We start from the raw sequence: 22,796 nt of genomic DNA, 5'->3' as shown, positions 1-22,796 counted from the left end.
TATTGAATTTAATTAGCACTATAGTCCATATGTTGATGAAATGTTGACTCTTGTAGGAGAAGTTACCTGCCTTGTGACGACCCTGGTCACCACACCACCCCCTCCATTCGTAAACCTGATGTTTTAAACTTTCTAAACATGATAACACAACACAGTCATCAGTTTGGCTTCTCTCAGAATGCCACCGATGCAAATGCCTATTTTTTTTTTAGGTGAGGTGGCGGAATACCATTTACACACACCCCAACAAGGCAGTGTTGAACTCGTAACAGGTTCTGCAAGATGTTATTAATGGCGTATGTATGCATACGACTAAACCTAACCACCTCCTCCCCTCCTGGGTCTCTGAACCCACAATTAAGCATAACTCAGCCACAGGAGGTGCCTTCAAACGCAGTAGGATCAGAGTCCCTGTGCATCATTATCGCCGCCCATCTTCACAGATGGGCGACATGCAACAACTCAACAAAGAACTGTTTGTAACTCTCACGCTCTCCAGTTTTTTCTTCACCTTTGTCTTGAAGGACTTTCTTTCCTTAATTTCTGCTGTTTTCAGTTCGCCCAAGTCCACAGTCTGGGTCACCTGGCTGATACCAGATATGGGAGGAGACAACTCGCTCAACAGCACAAAAGCCTTTTCTATCTTGCATAACTCCTTGAGATGAGTCATTATATAGTCTTCCGTCCCAACTACTACCAGGTGTATAAATATGAAGCTGGAATTTTTGTATAGAAAATACACGTTTATTGTATGAAAATGATAAAAAATATTTTCAAAATATTGTCCATTGCTAGCTATACATTTTTCCCATCTCTGACAATTTATGAATGCCACACCAAAAAAACTGTTGCTCTTTAGAGGCAAATCAGTCATTGAGCCATTTTTGTACATTTTCATAAGAAGTGTAGTGCTGCTCAGCAAGTATGTGTTCCATCAATTCAAATAAATAGTAGTCAGACGGAGCCAAGTCTGTTGGAGTAAGCCGCATGTGAAAGTACTTCCCAGCTGAACACCTCAATTGTTTACTTGACCAGTTTTGCTGTGTGTGATGGTGGATTACCACGAAGCAAAATCACTTTGTGTTGCCTTTTTTTATATTCTGGTCATTTTTCACATAATGCATGATTCAAATCGATCATTTGTTGCCCGTAGCATTCAGTAATAATGGTTTCTCCAGGTTTTAGCAGCTCATAATAGATCACACCCTTCTGATCCCACTAAACATAGAGCATTGTCTTCTTTCCATAGCGATTTGGCCTTGAAATCAATGTTGATGGTTCGCCTGGAGTTACCCATGATCTTTTACGCTTAGGATTCTCAAAATATATCCACTTTTCATCACCTGTCACAATTCGTTGGAGAAATGACTTTCTTTTGTATCTGGCAAGTAGTATTTCGCAATTGGTTTTTCGGTTTTCTTGCTGTCTTTCATTCAGTTCCTGTGGAACCCATTTTCCCTAGTTCTGGATCTTTCCCATGGCTTTCAAACGTTTGGAGACGGCTTCTCATGTTACATTTAATTGATCTGCAAGTTGTTATTGCGTTTGAGCATCATCCTCATCCTACAATGCTTGCAATTTGCTGTCTTCAACTTTTTCAGTGGTCTTCCACGTTCTTCATTTCTCATGTCAAAATTGCCACTTTTGATTTTTTTTTTTAAATCACTCTAAGCACTGTGATTTACCAAGAGCTCACCGTAAGCTTTGACAAGCATTTGATGCAATTCTGCAGCAGTTTTATTTAAATGGTAACATAAAATCAATGCTGTCCGCAAATCGAGTTTGTAGGTACAAAACTCGACATGTTCAACACTAATTAAAACTATGATGTTGTGAGTTGAAAACCTTTTGTCATGTGTCAAAGAAAGAAAATGGCACCAATGATGCAGTTTGACAGTAACTACATTGACAGCTAGGGCTATCTATGGGCAAATTCCGGTTTCATATTTACACACCTGGTATATTCAGCTATAAGTTCAAGACATTCTCCCAAATGTGATATTAAATCCTCCAGACTATCTGGCGGCGCTTCCTCCGTTTCTGAGGAGACTGGCCTCAGGAACTTCTTGTACTGTCTCAGCAGTTTGTGTCGATTCAGCAACACCTGTCTCCATCGTTGCAGCCATTGCTCGCATACTGACTTCTTTTCCCTCTAAAGGCGATGATGAACCCACCTATACGATCATGACCTCGGGGGCAATGAGAAGAGCCAGGGGCTGGGGATTTATCCTTGTGGGACTCCTACCTGCCCCCTCTCAGCACCTTTTTTCCTTTCTTTTGGGTTTTGGTTCCATATTTCATCCAAAGCGCACTACAGTTGTATTCTCTACCTCATTCCACTTAAAATGATACCCTCAAAGACAGAATATAAACAACTGAAGGTAAAAAGCTTTTTGGAATATTCAAACAGTTGTAAGTATAATGTGAAAAGTGCGACTCATGCGCCAATTCAACAGCTAACCTATAAGTTAGCTGTTTCCTGCCACACCAGCTAAAAATCTCATGAACTGCTGGCCTAGGCTTTGTTTATATTGAACGTCAGTAGTGACATCACCAACTAGTATTGACTTGTCTGTGACTTAAGTTAGTAACTAAGATTTAACCAAACAATTAAGTATTAAAATAATTACTAAAGCTGCCCAATAACTAAATTAGTTCAATTGATCAACCTACCCAAACTAAAAATAATAAATACACTTCTTAGTTTCAAGCAAACAAACACAACAGATATAGCACCGAGTTAAAAATCCTATAAAAAACTGTTAGTCTGTTATCCAGTAATGAAGTCAAGAATGTTTAACATATCCAAAAATAGCCAAACCACAATAAACCAACCAAAAACACGTATTAATCACAGAATGAAAAATCTGTATGACTTCTCCCGTATGAGTTTCCAACCCAACTTTTCAATGCAAATGGCTCGGCAGATATTTCCGTCACTGTAGTTACACAATCTACTATTGCCTTCATATGGCCACTTCCAACCAGGACCAGCTACATTACTTACAACCCTCAACTATCAAATCAACCAATTCGCTTTTGCAAATTGGTTGATTTGACAGGAAGAGTTTCACATAAAAGATGTAAAGCTAGTTCGCCTCCTCATGGTGCACCCTGGGTAACTCTAAATGAGCTAGCAGATACTGGGAGTCAGACAAACCAAGAAGATAGGTTCTCCTGACCACGCAGACACAAGCCCACAATATTATAAACTGCAGCCATATCGCTAGATATACCCAACATTCCTTTTCAGGACTTGCCAACAAGAAATCTTGGACCTTCGGTTTGAATTTGCCACAAAATATGGAAAGTATAAGTTATTCTAAGAGCCCGTGTTTATTGAAACTACTGAAGAATGGCAATATTGATCTGGTTGCAATCCAGGAAACACATTGTAACACTGAGGAACAATTGCAGAAAAGAGGCAGAATATCTGGATATGAATTACTTGGTGCCACATACCATGATGTGTACAGCGTCGCTACTTACATTAGACGCGATATAGGAAACGCCATTCTCATCTCCACCTCCACAGACAATGAAATTCATAATGTTGTAGTTAAAATCGGGAATGTCCAATATCTATAAACCGCCAGATGCATCATGGTCAACTTCAGTAATCTAAATACAACCTCATCATGCAGTCTTCGGGTGATTTTAATAGTCACCACGTGCAATGGAATTATAAGGATTGTGATGCGAACGGTGAAGTTCTGGTGAGATAGGCTGAGGATGAGAAACCCACCGGGTTGGTCTAGTGGTGAACGCGTCTTCCCAAATCAGCTGATTTGGAAGTCGAGAGTTACAGCGTTCAAGTCGTAGTAAAGCCAGTTATTTTTACACGGATTTGAATACTAGATCGTGGATACCAGTGTTCTTTGGTGGTTGGGTTTCAATTAACCACACATCTCAGGAATGGTCGAACTGAGAATGTACAAGACTACACTTCATTTACACTCATACATATCATCCTCATTCATCCTCTGAAGAATTATCTAAACGGTAGTTACCGGAGGCTAAACAGGAAAAAGAGAGAGGCTGAGGATGAGAATCATAGTCTTGTGTTTGATGCTAAAGACCAATTTACTTTTTAATCAGCGATTTTGAGGCAGGAGTATAACCCAGATCTATGTTTCACCTCAACTGATAGCAAAAGTCAGCCGCTGCTAGTCACCTGAAAAGTTCTCTGTGACTTTCCCCACAGCCAGTACCGTCCAGTTATTATAGAGGCAGGCAGCCAAATTTCTCTCATGACCTCTGTACCCTGCCCTAGATGGAACTTCAAAAAGGCTAATTGGGAAAATTTTTCTAGGGATCTGGATAAATGCCTAGGCTGGATACCACCAATCAGCAAAAACTATAGCAGATTTATTGGAGCAGTAACAAGTACCACTAAGAAGTGCATCTCTAGAGGGTTTCGCAAAGAATATATCCCAGGGTGGTCCCAAAATAACGTAGTTCTCTACCAAAGCTTCCTTGAGACAGGTGATCAAGAAGTGGCAGATGAGCTTCTCCATAGCCTCGATGCTGCAAGGCTACAGAAATGGTCAGAAGCAGTGGGAAGCCTGAACTTTCAGACCTCGAGTTGTCATGCATGGACTCTGCTAAGAAGATTAGGAAGCGGATTTCCTATTCAGAGACCAAAGCCAACTATCTCCCCAAACACCATAGCATCCCACATAGTGACAACATCCGGAGCACCAAGAGACAGGGCGCACACCCAGTTGAGATAAAACGCTAAGAAACTTGAGGAAGAAGTGGGAGGGACTGATTACACTCACCCTTTTACACTTGAAGACATTGAGTCGGTGCTCAAAGATGTTGCTCCAGGAAAAGCACCAGGGTGTGATGGTATCAATCTGGAATTTTTATTAAACTGCAGAAAATACATAAAACTTTGGCTGGCCAGATTCTTCACTGACATAATGCAGACTAGTAGCATGCCCAGAGAGTTCAAGCAATTGAAGGTAGTAGCCATTTACAACCAGGTAAACCAGCAAACTTATGTTAGAGCTACAGGCCTATAGCAATGCTATCAGTGACATAAATTACTAGAAAGGCTTATCTACAACAGAATCTACAGAGGATATATGATGTTATACCGATTGAACAAGCAGGCTTTAGGCCAAAACGAAGTTGAACCGACCAAGTTCTCTTACTCACAACGTACATTGAAGCGGGATTCCAAAGAAATCTTAAAACCTCTGCTGCAATCGTTGATTTATCAGCCGCTTATGACACTGTCTAGAGAGAAGGCATGATTTGTAAGGTCCTCTGTGTAATCCCTTGCAAACTAACTGCTCGTCTCCTTAATAACATGTTGAATGTCAGGATGTTCCAAGTTATCATGGGATCCGATATAAGCTCACCAAGGAGACTCAAGAACGGCCTGCCGCAAGGGTCGGTAATTGTGCCTCTCCTTTTCAGCCTTTATGTTGCTGACATGCCAGAGACAAGATCTAAAAAGCATGGCTACGCCGATGACTGGGTGCTAACGATAAAATGTAGATCATTTGAAGAATTGGAGGAGGTCCTGATGGCTGACCTGGAGAAACTGGGAAGGTGCTTCTGGAGATGGCGCGCCTCCAACCAAATGCTAGTAAAACAGAGTTGTCATGCTTCCATCTGAGTAACAAGTTTGCTAATATGGAGCTTAAAATTCTATTCGAGAATACATGCCTCTTTCACAATAAGACACCAAAATACTTAGGGGTGACACTTGATAGAACGCTTTCATTTAAGGAGCACCTAATGAAAACTACAGAGAAATTGAAAGCAAGAAACAACATTATACGTAAGCTCTGTGGAACAACGTGGGGAGCATCGGCTTCCACTTTGCGCACATCGGCTCTGAACCTTGTCTTCTCAGCTGCTGAATATTGTGCGCCAGCGTGGCTTAACAGCGTTTATGTTCATAGAATTGATGCTCAACTTAATAACACTATGAGAATGATTGCCAGGGTTATCAGGTCTACTCCCGTAGAATGGATCCCGGTATTGAGCCACATACCACCCCCAAACCTGCGCCGTATGAACGCTCTTGTAAGAGAGTACAAGAAGATTATGGACAATCGAAACTTACCAATACATGAGGACATTGAGGATGCCAATCGTGGCTGCCTTTGATCTAGAAATCCACCTATCAAAACAGCAATTGTTGCCACAGAGGACGGATTTAACCTAACTGATGCCTGGCAACAAGAATGGACCACAATGCAGAATAACCAAATCCCATGTATTACTCAAAGGCCACCGGGTATTGACATGCCACATAAGACATGGTCAACGCTAAACAGAATACGAACTCAGCATGGTAGATGCGCCTATTTTCTGCATAAATGAGGTAAAACACAGACGCCCCTTTGTGAGTGTGGTGAAAATCAAACTGTTAAACACATCACAGAAGTTTGCCCTAGGACAGCTTATGAAGGGAATCCTGAAGATTTCCTGATGGCAACTCCAGAATCAGTAGCATATATTAATTTGTTATATCTTTGTTTGTAGTTTTTTATTGTAATTGGTGTTGTGTTTTGGTGCCATATGCTAAATAAATAAATTCACATAAAATCTTCCTACATCTAACTTCAATTAGATTATGCAGTTAGATCATTATTTGATTGAGTCTTTTAAACACCAAAATTTCTATCCCATACCAACAAAAACAAGTAACTCCTTTCATTTACTTAAAAATCAAGAAACTGATTCAAGATTTAAGAAGCCTCTAATAAAAACATACCCTATCTTTCTGCTCTGGTCTACTTTCAGGAGCAAGGTCAGCGCCTATACTCTTCCACATCGCAGCTCTATTACAGAGTTTTCCACACATCCAGAGTTTTCTCATCCTAACAGAAAATATTTCACCTAACCGGGACTTGATGCCAAAATGCCTATCTTGACAAAGTAAGCACTCAGGTGGGCCCCTAGCCACCTGGGTTGCTATTCTGTCTGTACATCTATAACAGCATCAGACCTCTCAGTCATCCTCCACAGAGCTAAGAATCTAAGGAAGCCAGTAACTATGTTCCATTCCTTTTCATTTTTCTATTTAATTGGAAGATCAAAACCAGAATTGATCCTCACAAGCTCTCTAGCTACTTCAGTACATTCAACTTCATACCGGTAGCAGACATACAGAGAGATCCTAAAGTCACCTACATCAAAGTAATAAAAAAAAAGTCATTAAGTAATAATATTTAAAAGATTTTTTTATTTTCACAATATATGCTCAAAGTGGCTGGCCTGTTCATAATGCTTGTACAAACTCTCTTTACCGTGTTTGAGGCCACTGTATGGAACATATGTATACTGATGATAATTTCTGTTATGTTCATCTTTAGTTCCTCCACTGTGTGTGTGGCCTTGTTTTTAGACCTTTCCTTTAAGATAACCCTCACAGGAAGAAATCTGGGGAAGTCAAATCAGGTTAACATGGGGGCAATAATCCTTTAGTTATGGTACGAACGCCAAAAAACTTGCACGAGAAATGTATCATTTCATTAGATGTGTGACATCTGGCACTGTCCTACTGGAACAAACTATCACACTCATCCTCTTCAAGAACCGCAATAAACTATGTAATGATGTCTTGGTACACAACACTGTTCACTGTAGTTTCAAGAAAATGGAGCCCACTATTTGACAAAATGATATAGCATACCACAGCCATTTTCTTAGAGTGTAAGGGGTTTTTGTGTAACACATTTTTATTTTCAGTGGATCAAATTCTAGTGTTTTGACTGGTCACGTAGCCACTAAGGTGAAATAACACCTCATCAGTGAAGAAAACACAGTCAAGCTTTGCAGTTCCATGTTTGTCAACAAATGACCGAAACCATGTACAGTACACTTAAGTGCTTTTCTTTATACAGCTACCTCAATTCTTCAACAATGTAAACCTGATATGCACAAAAGTGTAACTGCTTCATAGCTCTCTGAGCACTTCCATATAAAATCTGAGAGTGCACTAATAGTCTCCTCAAGTTTTTTAAAGGTGAATGCTGCATCACATTCTTAATCTCAGCCAGTTTAGCATCAGTCAAAATGGCCAGTCTCTCGGTTCTTTTCTTATTTGCAACTAATCTGCATTCTCTAAAATGGGCAAGTAATGACGTTATGATCAAATTGTTAGGTACTGCCACATCCGGATATTTCCCACGAAATTCATCTACAACACATGCATAAGAACAACTGGAAAAATAATGTTCAACAATGAAAACTTGTTGCTCTTGGAAAAACAACATATTTACCAAGCAATATACAAAACACTACTGTAAGCGTCGTGTGATCAATACACAACATAATGGCATCTAGGTTTGTTGTTAATACCCAAGGTGCTATCTTGCGATAGCCAATTGAATTTTTTCAACTATACTATTATTTATAAACACTTTAATTTTGATGTATGCAACTTTTGGGTCTATGTGTAAGATATGGCACACATCATTGGCCCTATACTCTGGACACAAGCCTGAATTAAACAAAATCTGGCCAACCTGTCTCGAAAAGCACCATGTCCAGAAAGAAACTGTATTACGCTGATTGAAGGAAATCCACCTAACTACAGACTTTTCACATCAAGAAAAATACCATGAATGTAATGGCCATAGGATGATTCAGTCAACATGACCTGCCATAAATGGAAACATTGGTCGTCTAATGTCTTTTTTGCTCTCATAGGTAAGTTGGCCTATCTTCTTAGAATCATAATGTAATTGGCACTCAGTCACAAGGATATCAATGTACTTAATACCAGAAATAGTAAGAATTGCCTCTTGAGAGATAGTACTATAGGCACCAATCAAAGATAATGCTCCCAACAAAATACTCCCATAACATTTGTACATCATTCGATGAGCTCAGTCAGGTGCAGCATACATCCTTACCTACATCCTTATATAGAACATTCATGGTCCTGAAATTAAGTTCCCAGTCAGGATGAACTGCTGTTTGGACACCGATCAAAGCAAGCCGTTTTGGCAACATATTGAAAGTCTTCCCTGAATCGAAGATTCTCATAAAGGATAATACCTAAATACTGCTGCAGCAGGACATGCCTAATTCGATGACTTGCCAATGATACACGAGATTGTCATGTTACAGCTAATAGCAATGAAGTTGATACATCAACGATGATGTTGCCTTGGAACATCATTGTTTTCTGTAGGCTAAACACTCTCTTATGTTGGAAACTCTGCAACTGGAGTATTTTGCAAGCCTGGGTTGCCGTAAATTCGATCTTGTTTCTCGACTCTCCCTTTAAGTAGCAAAAGCCCATCATACTCGATGATGCGGCATGCACTTGGTAACCTCAACTGTATCAAAAAATTGAGTTCAACAACCCAGAGCAAAAGTCCTAAAACAGTAGCCGCGGATAACCTGTAGATAGCATTTTCTTCTTCTGAAACACTAGCTTGAAGAACAATGTTGCAATTGCTAAAACAGCTGTACAACACATTCTACATGCAATCATGCTTCTGCAGCTGAAACAGGGTCCCTGATATGTCCAAAAAGATGCTTAAGACATACTAAGGCTCACTAGAAGAAACAATGTTCATAACTTTCAGAATAGCATCTTCCTTTCCCTTGCCTGGGTGTAAATCATACCGATCATCTATAAACTTAGTAGAATTTAATCTGTTAGTAATACAAAGATGCAATACCTTCTCAAAAACCTTTCCAATAATTAGCAAGAGCATTAAATTGCCCTATCATTGGAGCTCAAAGTGGGATCCTTGTTTAAAGGATCTACCTTTAAACAAAAATTAAAGGTATAGAAAGGTATTAACCCTCTTTCCAGAAAACAGGGAAAAACCAGCAAAGAGCATCTTATTAAAAATTTTAGTCAAATTGCCAACACAAATTTTGACAGAATGAGCAAGGAGCTCCACCATGATTCCATTGAAACCAGGGCTTTATTCCTACCAGAACTGCAAGTTACCTGACGTACCTCTGCCTCTTTAATTTTCACAGATAAAATATCAGCACAAAAAGCAGCAATTCCTCTCAGACAATATGACGTCTCATTAGTCACAAAATCATCCACCAATAAAATGGTCTTAGTAAGAAAAAAGTTGTTAATTGTCTTCCTTGAACTTCTGTCAGATGTTATTGTTGATCATCAGATAATTGTGATTGTTGATAAGTTGGTAAAAATTTTAAAGATATGAGTTTGCATTGATAAGGAAATTCGTGTACAACGATGTAATCATATTCTTTATACATTATTACTGTTAGTTTTACACTCAAAACTTGGATTTAATTTAAAGTGGTGATTAGGTATTGTACGGTATTGTACAACATTTTACAAAGTTTTTTTTTTTTTTAAGTGCTTACACTTAAAAATCACCTATTTATTACAGCGGTATTTATAGTTTAAGATTACAAATTCAGAAATAATATCATTACAAAATTTTTTCATGCAATATTCATTGTCACAAAAGATCAACAATATTATCCATACGTGTATACCTACATTACAAATGATTTCCATTAAGTCATGTCACTGCTGGACTTTTATTTAACTGACTAACATAAATAGCAAAAACAACACAATTAATGTACATGCAGTGCATATCTTCACTAGTCAATTGTTTATGTCAGGCATAATTGATACTACCAACAAACAGTACCCTTGTAGAAGTTTAATTAGTTATTTCTTGTCTCTTAGTTCTCATTTTTATTTCTGGAAGCAAAATATGCAGTATAATCATCAAGAAATATTCAAAAATACCTTTTATAACATTTTTTAGTAACAAAACTGAATTAAAAATGACATTACATGTACAGATGTGAAACTTTAATATTACCTTTATGGGCTTTTGATGGGATGGACAAAAAATATTATTTCATATGGAAGATTGTTAAAAATGTTAATACTAAAATGAGTTTTATTGTTTCCAAATCACAGTGATAAAAATATGTACAGTCATTAAGATGGTTAAAAAGCCTTTGTCAAGGATTAAAATAATTGTTACTTATCAGGTGGCAAATAAATAAATTATTTTTATCTGACTGACAGTAACAGTACCAGTAATGATTTGTGAAGAAGAATTGCATAAGCTGATAAGTGAACAACAAATAAAGGTAATTTATTAAGCATTTGGCACTGTTTGTTGGTATTAATGCAATTGTAGAAATTTAATTTATACAAATAAAGGCAAGTTAGAAAAGTAGGAAGAAAACCAAAATACTAGGTAGGATAATTGATAAATGGATTGAATGGAAGACATTTTAAGTGAAGCTCGATCTGGCTTTAAGTATTGTCTATCAAAGTCACAAATCACTTATGCAGTTGTTTATTGACATGATCTGCTTTTCTTTTATCAATAAGTTCTGCAAGTATGGATAGACTGTATCTAAAATGCCAGTAAGAGAAAGGATCTTTTTCTGAGAAAATCAGAAAAACATCTTATAAGATGTTTGAACTGTATTTTATATTCTAAACTTTTCATCAAATTTTTTCTAGCAGTGGGCCATCTCTTCTTCCTAAAAATATAACTTAATACAGAACTTGAAACTTGATGCTAAACGTATGTATACGAGGTCTTTTCAGAAAATAACCAAACTTCATTTTTTTAATCTTTATTATTAATTTTACAGATTATTGGTCCTTGTCCACTTGAAAGTACTCCCCTCCCGTATTCACACACTTTTCCTAGCAGTGTTTCCACTTTGCTAAGCAGTCATCCTGGATGGCTTCATTTGTAATGGCCTTTAAGGTCCATGACAAATTTGCTTGATGTCATCAGTAGTCTCAAAACAACATCTTTTCATCACCGATTTGAATTTCAGAAATTAGAAAAAATCGCAAGGAGCCAGGTCTGCCGAGTAGGCAGGCTGAGGAAAGACAGTCATCTGATTTTTGGCACAAAACTGATGAATTGACAAAGCTGAGTGTGCAGGTGCATTGCCATCGTGAAGGAAACATGAATTGTGTCGCACAATTGTGGTCTCCTTTTACAAATTTTTTCACATAATCTTTGTAGAATGTCTTAATAGTATGCACAAAACAGAGAGCATCACTTTGCCATTGAATCGAGACTGACATGCTATCGTGGAGATCCTTTGCCAATCCATTCTGATGATTGAACCTTTGTCTCAACGTCAAAGCCGTAAACGTAGCATTCATCTCCTGTTATGATCCTTTGCATGAATGTTTCATCGTCATTGGGACTTGTTCAAGAAGTTTGCCGACATACCTCCACTCAATGTTCTTTCTGCTGTTCAGTCATCAAACAAGAAACAAACTTTGCTGCAACTGGATGCATGTTCAGCTTTTCAGTCAGAATGTCATGGCATGATCCAATTGAGATACTAACCTCTTCTGCAAGTTCTCTGACAATCAGTCAGTGATTTGCATGCACCAGATTGTTGATTTTCTGAACGTGGGTCTCAACATTGAACTCAAAAGGCCTTCCTGGTCGAGGGTCATCTTCAGTCGACTGATGACCACTTTTGAATCAGGAAAACCATTCATAACATTGTGTATGACGCAGAGCATCATCTCCGTAAGTTTGTTTCAAAACTTGAAACGTTTCTTTGCAAGTTTTCACCAGTTTCACACAAAATTTTACGATGTATCGTTGCTTCTGAAATTCACACATTAGAAAAATTGCTACTATCACTTAAAACATGTTACACTCAAATAAAAATAACACAAAAATTAAAACATATCAACAATCTTAAGAACTTGTGGTTACAGAGGAGGTTATGCGGAACACAATGCTGCCAACCGCATGTCACTAAATAAATCTGTTGGCACGTAATTAAAAATGTTCAGTTATTTTCTGAACAGACCTAGTATTCTGTTGAAAAAATTTACTGTTAATTGTGTTGCAACTGCCGCATCATTTCTCTCTCTTCTAACATTTCTGGTATTAACTAGAAATGTTATTTTCTGGTGTTAACCATTATTTTTTGTAGAAAAAGTAACTTTCCACATAATATAATTGGTAAGCCAAAGTTGTCTATTCATATATTAAATATTAGTTGTAATTTTTTTTAAATGGCAATTGTTTACAATTCACTGATGTAAATAGATCTTTTTATATTCACACTAAGTAAATTTGAATGAATCTTATTTAGTCCAGTCTTTGATGGTACTTTGCTCAGAATTCTTTCGGACAAAACCAATTGACATTAAATTTAGACAGTAATTAGGGAATAGCTTAAGGAACAAAATTTTTCTAGTTCCGATGTGTGCTTTACCCTAGGGGTGGATGCCACCCCTTCTCAGGAGTAGAAATTATTAGACAAAATAACTGCAGAAATTAATGGAGGAATAAATTCTAAGCAAAAAATGTTTGTAGAGTCAGTACTTTTTGAGTTATTCGTGATTGAAAATATTGAATTTTCATGAATAACTCAAAAACCTTATATTTGATCAAAAAAATTATTATTAGCAAAAATGAAGCTTATAAAATAACAAAGATATTGTTTTTTTTCTGTTTCTGTAGATGCAATATGAACCGAGTTATGCCTTATTGAAGGTAACCTTTTGTTCACAGAAAACTGATAGACTTCAGTTTTCTGTTGAAAGGTTAGAACATTTCAACGTTAAATAACGGAATAACAAAAATTTTTTTGAGAAAAACTTGTAGGTTAATTTTCAAAATGCTTGAAAAGACCTTTAAAATTAGCTTTGGTAAAAGTCATTAACATGAAAACTAACAAAGTTATGATGAAAATAAAACGATTGTGTCGCTTTTTCAGAGAAAAAATCAGCTATGAAACAAATGACTTTTCCACAAGAATTGGAATTGAATATAATCCTTTTAAATTTTGTGTGTGTGTGTGTGTGTTATACACACATTTTTATATATAGATGGACGGACGTATAGGTAGGAAAAGAAAAGTAATGGAGCACACCTTAGGCGAACACCTGCTGATGGATGATAGAATTTTGTGTGCATAGCTGAATAGTACAACCCCATTTAACCAGACTGGATGGGACCAAAAGTTGTCTAGATGAACAAAAGTCCAGGTAATTCTAATTCAGAAATGTATAATATACGTACACACAGCTTAATGAAATCACTACAGTACTAATATGATCTCACTTCAGAGACGAAGAATAAAAAAAAAACTATCGCAAGACATCCGTGCTGATTTTTGTAACCTGTATACGCATGGAAGTGCATTCAAATTACTAATATTCTTTAGTGCTAGAGGTTTAGCCAATTTTCCTGGGGAAGTGGCAGCTTCAACTTGCCTGATGCATTACTGCGTAAAAGAATCATCATTCTTTGCTTACAAACTATGCCCCTTAGCAGCAGAGTCTATTTTGAGGCAAGAGTTTTTATAGGTAGCATTTTAAAATATAATACCATCTCATCAGTGTTGAAAATCTGAGATGGTGATAAATTCTGTTCTTTTATAAATTTTGAAAATGTCATTATATAATTTTCGCTAGCAACATGATCCCTGATAAACTCTACCCTGATACACTGAACTGTCATATTCTGTGGTGAGCCTTCCACCTGTCTAACCAACCTGAACTTACTGTGAATGACAGATCACCACCTAATTTGTCATTTAAAATTAAAGCCTTAGATTGTAAAATGGCACCTGATGTAGGAACCCCATGCTGTCTCTCTTGGGTAAACCACATAAATAAAGCTTCAACTAGCTGACTATTTTTTGCCATTCTGATAGTGTCACTCTATTGCCGAAACTATCTTTAGCCACCATTTTTTAACAGAAATCTTCAATCTGTGTTTTTTCTAGTACGAAACTGTTTGCTTTCTACACCTAATCCATCACAAATCTTTTTTTTACGGATTCCTCCTTATCTATACGAAATAGCGCATTAAGTTTTCTTTGATAGAAATGGCTACCTTTTTTCTTTTAGTTGCCATTCCACTAAATTACTCCATACAGAACAAAACATTTCAATCATGTTCACTACTGTAGCAAACTACATCTTGCAATTACAACGTTCAATGAATACTGGTACTGTACTACTTTTCTGAATAAAGGTTACAAAAATAGAGCATGCAGAGTGTATAGGCCTATACATCTGGTCATTAACATTACGTCACCCTCATTATAACTACTGTACAAAAATACTGCACAACAATTCTAATCTCAGAAAAAGTAAATTTTTACAGTAAGCAGTACATGAGTTATCTAAAACCAAATACGTATATACTTTTAATAAGTACTCCAGTACATAAAAACTGTGATAACAAAGTAGCTGCCAATAAAATGGATACATTATACAGTAGGCCTACTACTTTTTTCCTTTATTTAATTTATTTTTAAAATGTTAATTTACTACATACTAATACTACTGTATAACAAACACTACATATTTCATTTTCAAAAATTAAAAATGCCTTTCCCGATATCAGTCTGGATAATCCAGAAGTTCGCTTGAATGGGGTCTGGTTAAACGGGTCTGTAATGCATATAGTATATTTTACATGTATATATGTGAATGTGTATCTCTTTTATATGGTGTCATCAGTATTTCTAAAACCAAAAGAATAAATACATGGTGTTAGTTTTTAATTTTAAGTAAACATGATTGTTAATTTTATTCACGAGGCTGGTTTGTAAGGTTTGGGACGTTGCAATAAATTATAAATTACATTAAGAAATGTAAAAAGTTTATAATTCATTTAAATGCACCATGATTCATTTAAATCATTTTAATTTGTTGAAAACTTTTGTTTTGTCATTAGGGTGGATTATAAGGGTTGCAGTGTTCTAATAAATCAAAAATTATGTTTTGAAATATGAAACAATGTTTATTCTACACATTTTAATGTTTTTGAGCTACAGAACACTTACATCTATCATTTTAACAATTTTTTTCATAAGAGGTGGGTTGTTAAGGGTTGAAACGTTGCAATAAATCATAAATTATGTTATAAACAGTAAGAGGATTTTAATTCATTATAAATGCACCATTAAAACATTTCAAACTGTTGAAAACTAATTTTTTTTTATTTCATCATAAAGGGTGGTTTCTAAGGGTTCAGACGTAGTAAAACACCATAAATTACATTCCACAACATAAAAAAATGTTTATTCTACACAACTTGATTTCAACATGTTTAAACATGATTTCAATCTATTAAAATTTAAATATACGGTTTTTGAATTTTTTTTAATAAGGGGTAGTTTCACCCCCCAAAAAAAAGCACACATCAGGAACATATAACTTTTGAAGCAGAGAGTTAGATAAGCTTAATTACAAATTTTCATGAAAATCGATTTCTGAAAGAATTCTGAGGTAATACTCTATTTTTACCTTCGAACACTGGATTAATTTGAATCATCCACAGCTTGTAAAATTATACTTATCAAAAAAAAATTTTTTTTTTTCAGAAAGATATGATAAAATGTTATCCAGAGTTTAGAAGATCTTCAAATCGGTAGGTTCTAAAATCATGTTACTGTTTGTTTTCTAATAAATTATTTGCCATAGGACGTCAAACTTCTTTTCTTATTTTTTTTTTTTATACTACTCTTCAACTTTTTAGTCTGGTGTGTTCTTTTATTTAGATCAGCATGAAATAATGAAAATGAAAATTACTTTCATTTCTTAATTGATAGGTTAACTATTTATTATTACTATTATATATTGTATTATATTATATTAATAAAAAAAATAGTTTTATGTCTAATAGTGAATGCATTTTATATTATTATGTTATGTACATATAAATTATTATGCTACATACAAGATTCTATCCACAACTGGGTGAATATCAGGGTTGATTTAGGAAAATAGATCTTCTGCAGAAATCTTTAATTTCAGAAATATTATGGAATATTCTAAATGTCAAAATAGAACATCACTTTTTTCAACATTAACAAAATTAGGTTTAGATAACAAAACTGTAAACTTAATCAAAACAACATTAAGTGATGATATGTGCTCTAAAATAAAATTTTTTGGGAGATTATCAGATCCTTTTCCCATTGAAACTGGCGTAAAGCAAGGAGATGGACTTTTACCACTACCTTTTAATTCTGCTTTTGAAAAGGTAGTTGGAGCATGGTAAAAATTTGGACAAAAATAGTGGAATAAGATTGGAAACTAAAGGACTAAAGATTAACTGTTTAGCTTTCAATGATGATATGGCATTTCTAGCTAAAAGCTTGAATGAACAACAAATTAAAGAATTAGAAAAGCTGCTAAAATGGGGCCAAAAATTGTATATGAGGAAACAAAAATTTTGACTAATGATAAAAACTGCTCAAAGTTTCTTAGTACATATAATAAAAAAAATTGAGAAAGTTGATAATTTCAAATATCTTGAAAAATGGATCAGTTTGAATTCTTTAGATAAAAAAGTGTTAATAGTTAGAGCTAATAAAATGGAGTTAGCTTTCCAGCTACAAAAAATACATATTACAAACAGTCTTTATCATGGAACTCAAAATTTAAACATTCTAAAACTAAAATAAAGCTGGAAGCACTCTATGTGGCAGAAACCCTAAGACTGTGCAACAAAGGACTAGAAAAATCTAGAAAAAAAAGAAAGAAAAATTTTAGGTCCGAGATTTCAAAATAATCGAGTAAAATTAATTCTAAATAACTAACTTTATACAAAAATTGAAAAACTATCAGACACGATAAGAAAAGACAAATTGCGTTTCACTCCCATTTATTTAGAATGCATAACAGTAGATTGACTAAAAAAATGTTTGATTTCTTCCAAAGTAAAAAAAAAATAAAGGCAAATGGTTGTTCTTGTAAGTCCAAGAAAACATGAAAGAACTGATGAAGATAACTGAAGAAATTATAAGAGAAAGAAAAATTTTAAAGAGAATATTAAAAAATGAAAATAAAATGTTCCAAGAATCGCCAAAACACAAGAAGAACAGAGCTGAACTTTCTGAAGAACAAAGGAAAGCGATATTAGAAAGAATGAAGAGGTACTGGGCAGATAGAAAAACAGAAAAAAAGAAACAACTGTAAATAAATAAATGATCTCGCATATTCCATGGTGAACAATTCAGAAAAAAAGTAGATTTTATGCAGTTCAGCAATAATAGCTTTTTTTAAAAACAAATAAATTTTTGAAGTTTCAAAATAGGTATTTTTTATTAAGTGAAAGTTAAAGAAGTAGCTCTGTTCCAAAATAAATTTAGATAGTCTTTTTAACTAGTATGTGGTGCTATTTTTAGTTACCTTCTACATTAGTGTGTTGTAGACATGTTCATACATTTCTAGATTGGTTTGAGATTATTAAGTAAAGTAAAAGTAAATAATTTTTTTTTTTTTTTTTTAAATAAGATTTGCATGTTGTACTGGATTATAATTTGAAAGTTAGTCCAGTGAATCTCCATTTTTTAGATTTTGTGATTTTCAATATAAGAATCCCCCCAAGATTTTATGCAAGGTTTTTAGGTAGGTTTCAAACAAACAATGATAAACATTTAGAAAAATATTGATTTGACAATTCTTTGGTAGCGTTCAATTTAGATAAAGTTAAATTTGTTAAGAAACATAAGTGTCAAGGTTGTTAATATAATATTGATATTTTTAATTGCAAACACAATATAAACTTTTTATTAATAATTAGAAATAAGCTTCTGATGACACCTAACTATTCAAACACTAATAACTGAACAAATTTTAGATTATCTTCAGATATATTCAGTATATCTTCTCAAAGAATCAAGTTAGCATTAGGTTTTGCAATTGCTTGGGAAAATTAATTATTATTAACATTGCAGAACAAATCTACTGAATTCAAAAGTATTAAACCGTTTAGGTATGTTATATATGATTAAGTTGCAAATTCTGTTCTGTTTCCTAAATGCAACAAACAAACTGGTTATTAGAAATCTAACTCTTTAACCAAATTAGTAAAAAATTATAAATTCTGTATTTTATAAGTTTATTGATAAGAACTGAAAGAATGCAATTTGGAGATCTTAATCAGTATTTTTACGTTGAACTTCATTAAAAAAAAAATTATCCAAAAAAAATTGTATTATAAAGACCTGTAAGTCTGTTAAAGTCTATTTTTCTTCAGATATTATTTTGTTAAAAAAAGAGTAAGTCATGTTCCCTAGTTTTTCAAAAACTTGGGAAAATTCAAATCTTCACAAATAAGGTGAGTTATTAGATATTTCCATTACAAGATCTTTCCATTATGTTTTTTTATTTAATTTTTTTCTGGAAAGATTTTTTCAAAAACAAATTTTATATCAGTTAAAAAGTAGTGCTTAATTCTTTTGTAGTAATATATATATATATATATATATATATATGTTGAACAAGTTTCATGTTAACAGGTTTGTAATTAAGATCATGAATTTACTATGAAAAACTTTATTGTTTCCTTTCTTGTATTTTAACATTATTATTAGTTTCATTATTTATATCCCATGAAGTTTTAAATCTGCTACCAGTGCCCAAGAAAGTTTGTTAATAGATAGAGTCTTTAAAATTAATTTTGAGTTGTCCAATTCATAATATTAACAAGAGAAATAGGAAAATGTAGTACATACTACATTCTCTATATGAGTCATTCACATTTTGTTTTTAGTTGAAGGTATATTTTTTATAAATTGCTTTATACTTTTGTTATTCTCTGAATCCAAGGTTTTCATACAATTTAAAAATACCTTACTTCTTGTCAATAATATATCCTACTACCTGTGTTCATGTTTGGAAATAAAGCATTTATAAAATTATCTATATTCCTTGATATTTTCCATGATGTCTATTCTCTGATCTCTAAAATTGTTTACTGTTAATATTAGCAGCATTTTTAAAATTAGGTTGCAATGTTTGTGGTTAGCGATCATGATTATCAATCTGTTTGGTAAAACAAGAATTCTCTTGTCCAAGTAACAATCACAGTAAATGTAGGATGTGTGCCTCAGAACCATTTAATTTAGCTTTTTTTCCGTAATGCCAGAGTTTATTTTTATTACTGTTTTTATTGTTTGATTTTATCATTTTAATTAAGCAAATCTGAATTATGTGTTTCCTCTAGGATTAATGAAAGCAGTGACATTAATGATGGCTCTGATGATGAATCCATTAGCAGTAGTATTGTTTCTGGAGATGAAATTGAAAGTGGTACTTCTACTAAAGATAAAAATGGAGATGGCTTATCTGAACCACCTAAAAAGATGAGAAAATTAGAAGACTTTTCAAATGAATTGCACCAACAACACCTTGAATTTATTCCTGCTCGAAATGAAGCAATTCAAAAATGGAATGATAAAACAAGGATCTCTTCTGGTCGCTTCAAAAGTTCAAATTTTTCTGCATTTGATCAGTCAACATTGAAACAAATTGAGCAAATTCTTTGTGAAAAGGATAGATTGATTAAACGTACTCAGACAAAACGATCAATGTATAACATTTTAGGAAAAATTGATAATTTGAAAGAATCTGACCAAGTAAATGTAGTTTAATCATTTTGTTAATTAGCGTTAATTAAAAAATGTATTGCATTATGAGTTTACTTTCAGAAAGTTAAAGAAAGCTTGATAGTAATTTTTGTAGCTACATCTTTTATGTTAAAGTAATCTTTATTATTAAGCTTATTGATGAGAATTTCTTGTTCAGTTCTTTGCAGCTGTTTTTGTTGTAACGTGATGTAACTTAATTATTATTATTAGTTATATAGCCTTTTGACAAAATTAATCGGTGCCTGTAAGAAATTCTGGGTAAGCAGTTAAGCAAAATTTTATGCTGTTGGTTGTTAGCTCATTTGATAGTTTTGTGAATTGTGTTAGGTTAATTTCTATATATGTATTAATAAATTGAAATTTTATTTACTTTATGAGGAGCTGAATTCAGTCATCTTAAACAGTTTTGATTCTGTCAGAATTTATCAGCTTCAGTAAACACTTATTAGTTTTAATATCATAAATTGATCTGTCACTAACTTAAAAGTACTAAAACTGAAATTGAAATTCACATGAGTAGCATAATTGTATAAAAATTAAAGCCAGCCCCCACTTTCCTAATATTTTAATTATGGTTAAATTTAAAATTCTGTTATCAGTTTCATTTCTCAGGAAAATTTTCTGAGTTATTTTTATCATTTAAAATGAAATTAATCATAAACTAAAGTGTCACACTTTTGTTGAGTTAGGCAGTGTGATCTTATAGCCAGCTACTATCAAATAATTTTTGTCTGATCACTGTAAATCTAAGTCATGTAAAAAAAAAAATAATTTTTAACATTATTGGTTCCTTAAACAGTTTTAAGACTGCTAGAGTCATACTTACCTTATCTTTATGAGGACGGTCCCAAATTTACTTTCTGAAGTCACTACACCCTCTTTGTAAAACTATAAAAGTTTTCAGAACTCCTGACCTTGTAGTTAATCAGCTGTCAGCATGCAATTTTTCAATCTGCTTGTTCATTGGAATGTTATGATATCAAATCATTGTTTCAATAAGGAGCTCTAGTTAAAATTTTCTGTTAGCTATAAAATTTTACTCAAAAACCTTAACTTAATAGATTATTGCAATTAATAGTCAGTAACTCTTAGTAGTTATTGACTAATTTACTGTTCTGTAACAGTTAATAGTCGTTAACTGTTAATAGTTAATCGTCACACTTATGATATAATGAATTTACAATTGAAAATTAACATCAGAAGTATTAACTTTTAATAAAATTAAAGGCAGCTGATGCAGTTTCTTAAATAGAAAAATTATTCGTCTACAAGAATGGCTGAAAATTGTACAAAATACGTATTACTCTGATTTATATGCTTGGGGAAAATAATTCTTTAAAAATTGTTAAATATTAGAAATATTCTTTTTCAGGACATATTAATGCAGACTGAAGAAGGTGTTGTTATTAGCAGCACCAAAAGAGCTTATAGAAGACCCATTATTTTGAAAATGAAATTTAGTTTAAATTCTAATAATTTTAAAGTACTGTTGTGCTCTATAATCTTGTTTAGTGAAAAAGTATTTGTAAATTAATTTTATTCTTTACTTATTAATTTTAATAAAAATTAATTTTTTACATTTTGATAACAGAATTCTTATAGAATGCCCTATAAAATTAGCATGTGCTTGGTAAGTGACACGTAAACTCATACTTGCCATTTGAATTAGTATTTATGTATTACAGAATATCTTCATTTGATTATTTCAATATGAGCTTTTTATGTTGATTTTTTTTTTCATTTTACAGGATGCTAAATACGATCCTGAAATATTTGATGATGATGACTTCTATCATAAACTTCTGAGAGAATTTATTGAACAGAAATCAGTTGATGTTACGAATCCACAATTGATGGGAAAGTTAGTAATATATTATTAACGTATAATTTTATGTAAGAGTAAGATTTCTTAAATTTACTATAAAAACTTAAAGCTATTAATCACTCAAATGAAGTTTATATATATTATATAATTTTTTTTTATTGAATTTTTTTTCTGATTTTACTTTTTGCCTGATCTTTGTCAATAATCAGTCAGGCCCATATAATTTTATTAAAGACTGCTCTGAAAAGTCCATCTAATATCATATTTTACAATTATCAAAAATGTGTAATCCAGGAAATGTTTTTTCTTCTTACATTTCAATTCTGTTAATTTATTCAAGTAATTTAACTTTAAGTTCATGATATTTCTCATTTATCATAATTTATTCAAACTATTTTGTCTTTTTTATATTTTGCGCTCATTATTGTTCTCCTATTTTGTACAATTATTTCATTATTTTACAGTGTATTCATGATATCCTTAGATGTCTGGTTATAAAATTGAGTTATAAAATTATAATCCATAGAACAATACAAAAAGTGTAAGACAGAGATTCTAAGTACCCAAATTCTGAAACCCTGAT

General features: G+C 33.5%; 1 protein-coding gene across 1 annotated transcript in view; it reads left to right on the top strand.

Annotated features, from left to right (window-relative positions):
• The window catches only part of Aatf (Apoptosis antagonizing transcription factor), a 97,862-nt gene that overhangs the window by 40,469 nt on the left and 34,597 nt on the right, over positions 1-22,796 (top strand). The window contains exons 5-7 of the mRNA XM_075379633.1: positions 16,333-16,379; positions 19,965-20,376; positions 22,137-22,249. Coding sequence (XP_075235748.1) covers positions 16,333-16,379; positions 19,965-20,376; positions 22,137-22,249 — 572 coding nt within the window. The remainder of the gene's footprint in view (positions 1-16,332; positions 16,380-19,964; positions 20,377-22,136; positions 22,250-22,796) is intronic.

This window comes from Lycorma delicatula, chromosome 1 (assembly GCF_047948215.1).
Source record: "Lycorma delicatula isolate Av1 chromosome 1, ASM4794821v1, whole genome shotgun sequence".
Classification (NCBI taxonomy): Eukaryota; Metazoa; Arthropoda; class Insecta; order Hemiptera; family Fulgoridae; genus Lycorma; species Lycorma delicatula.
The sequence above is the reverse complement of the archived record's forward strand: the minus strand, read 5'-3'. Positions and strand labels throughout refer to the sequence as shown.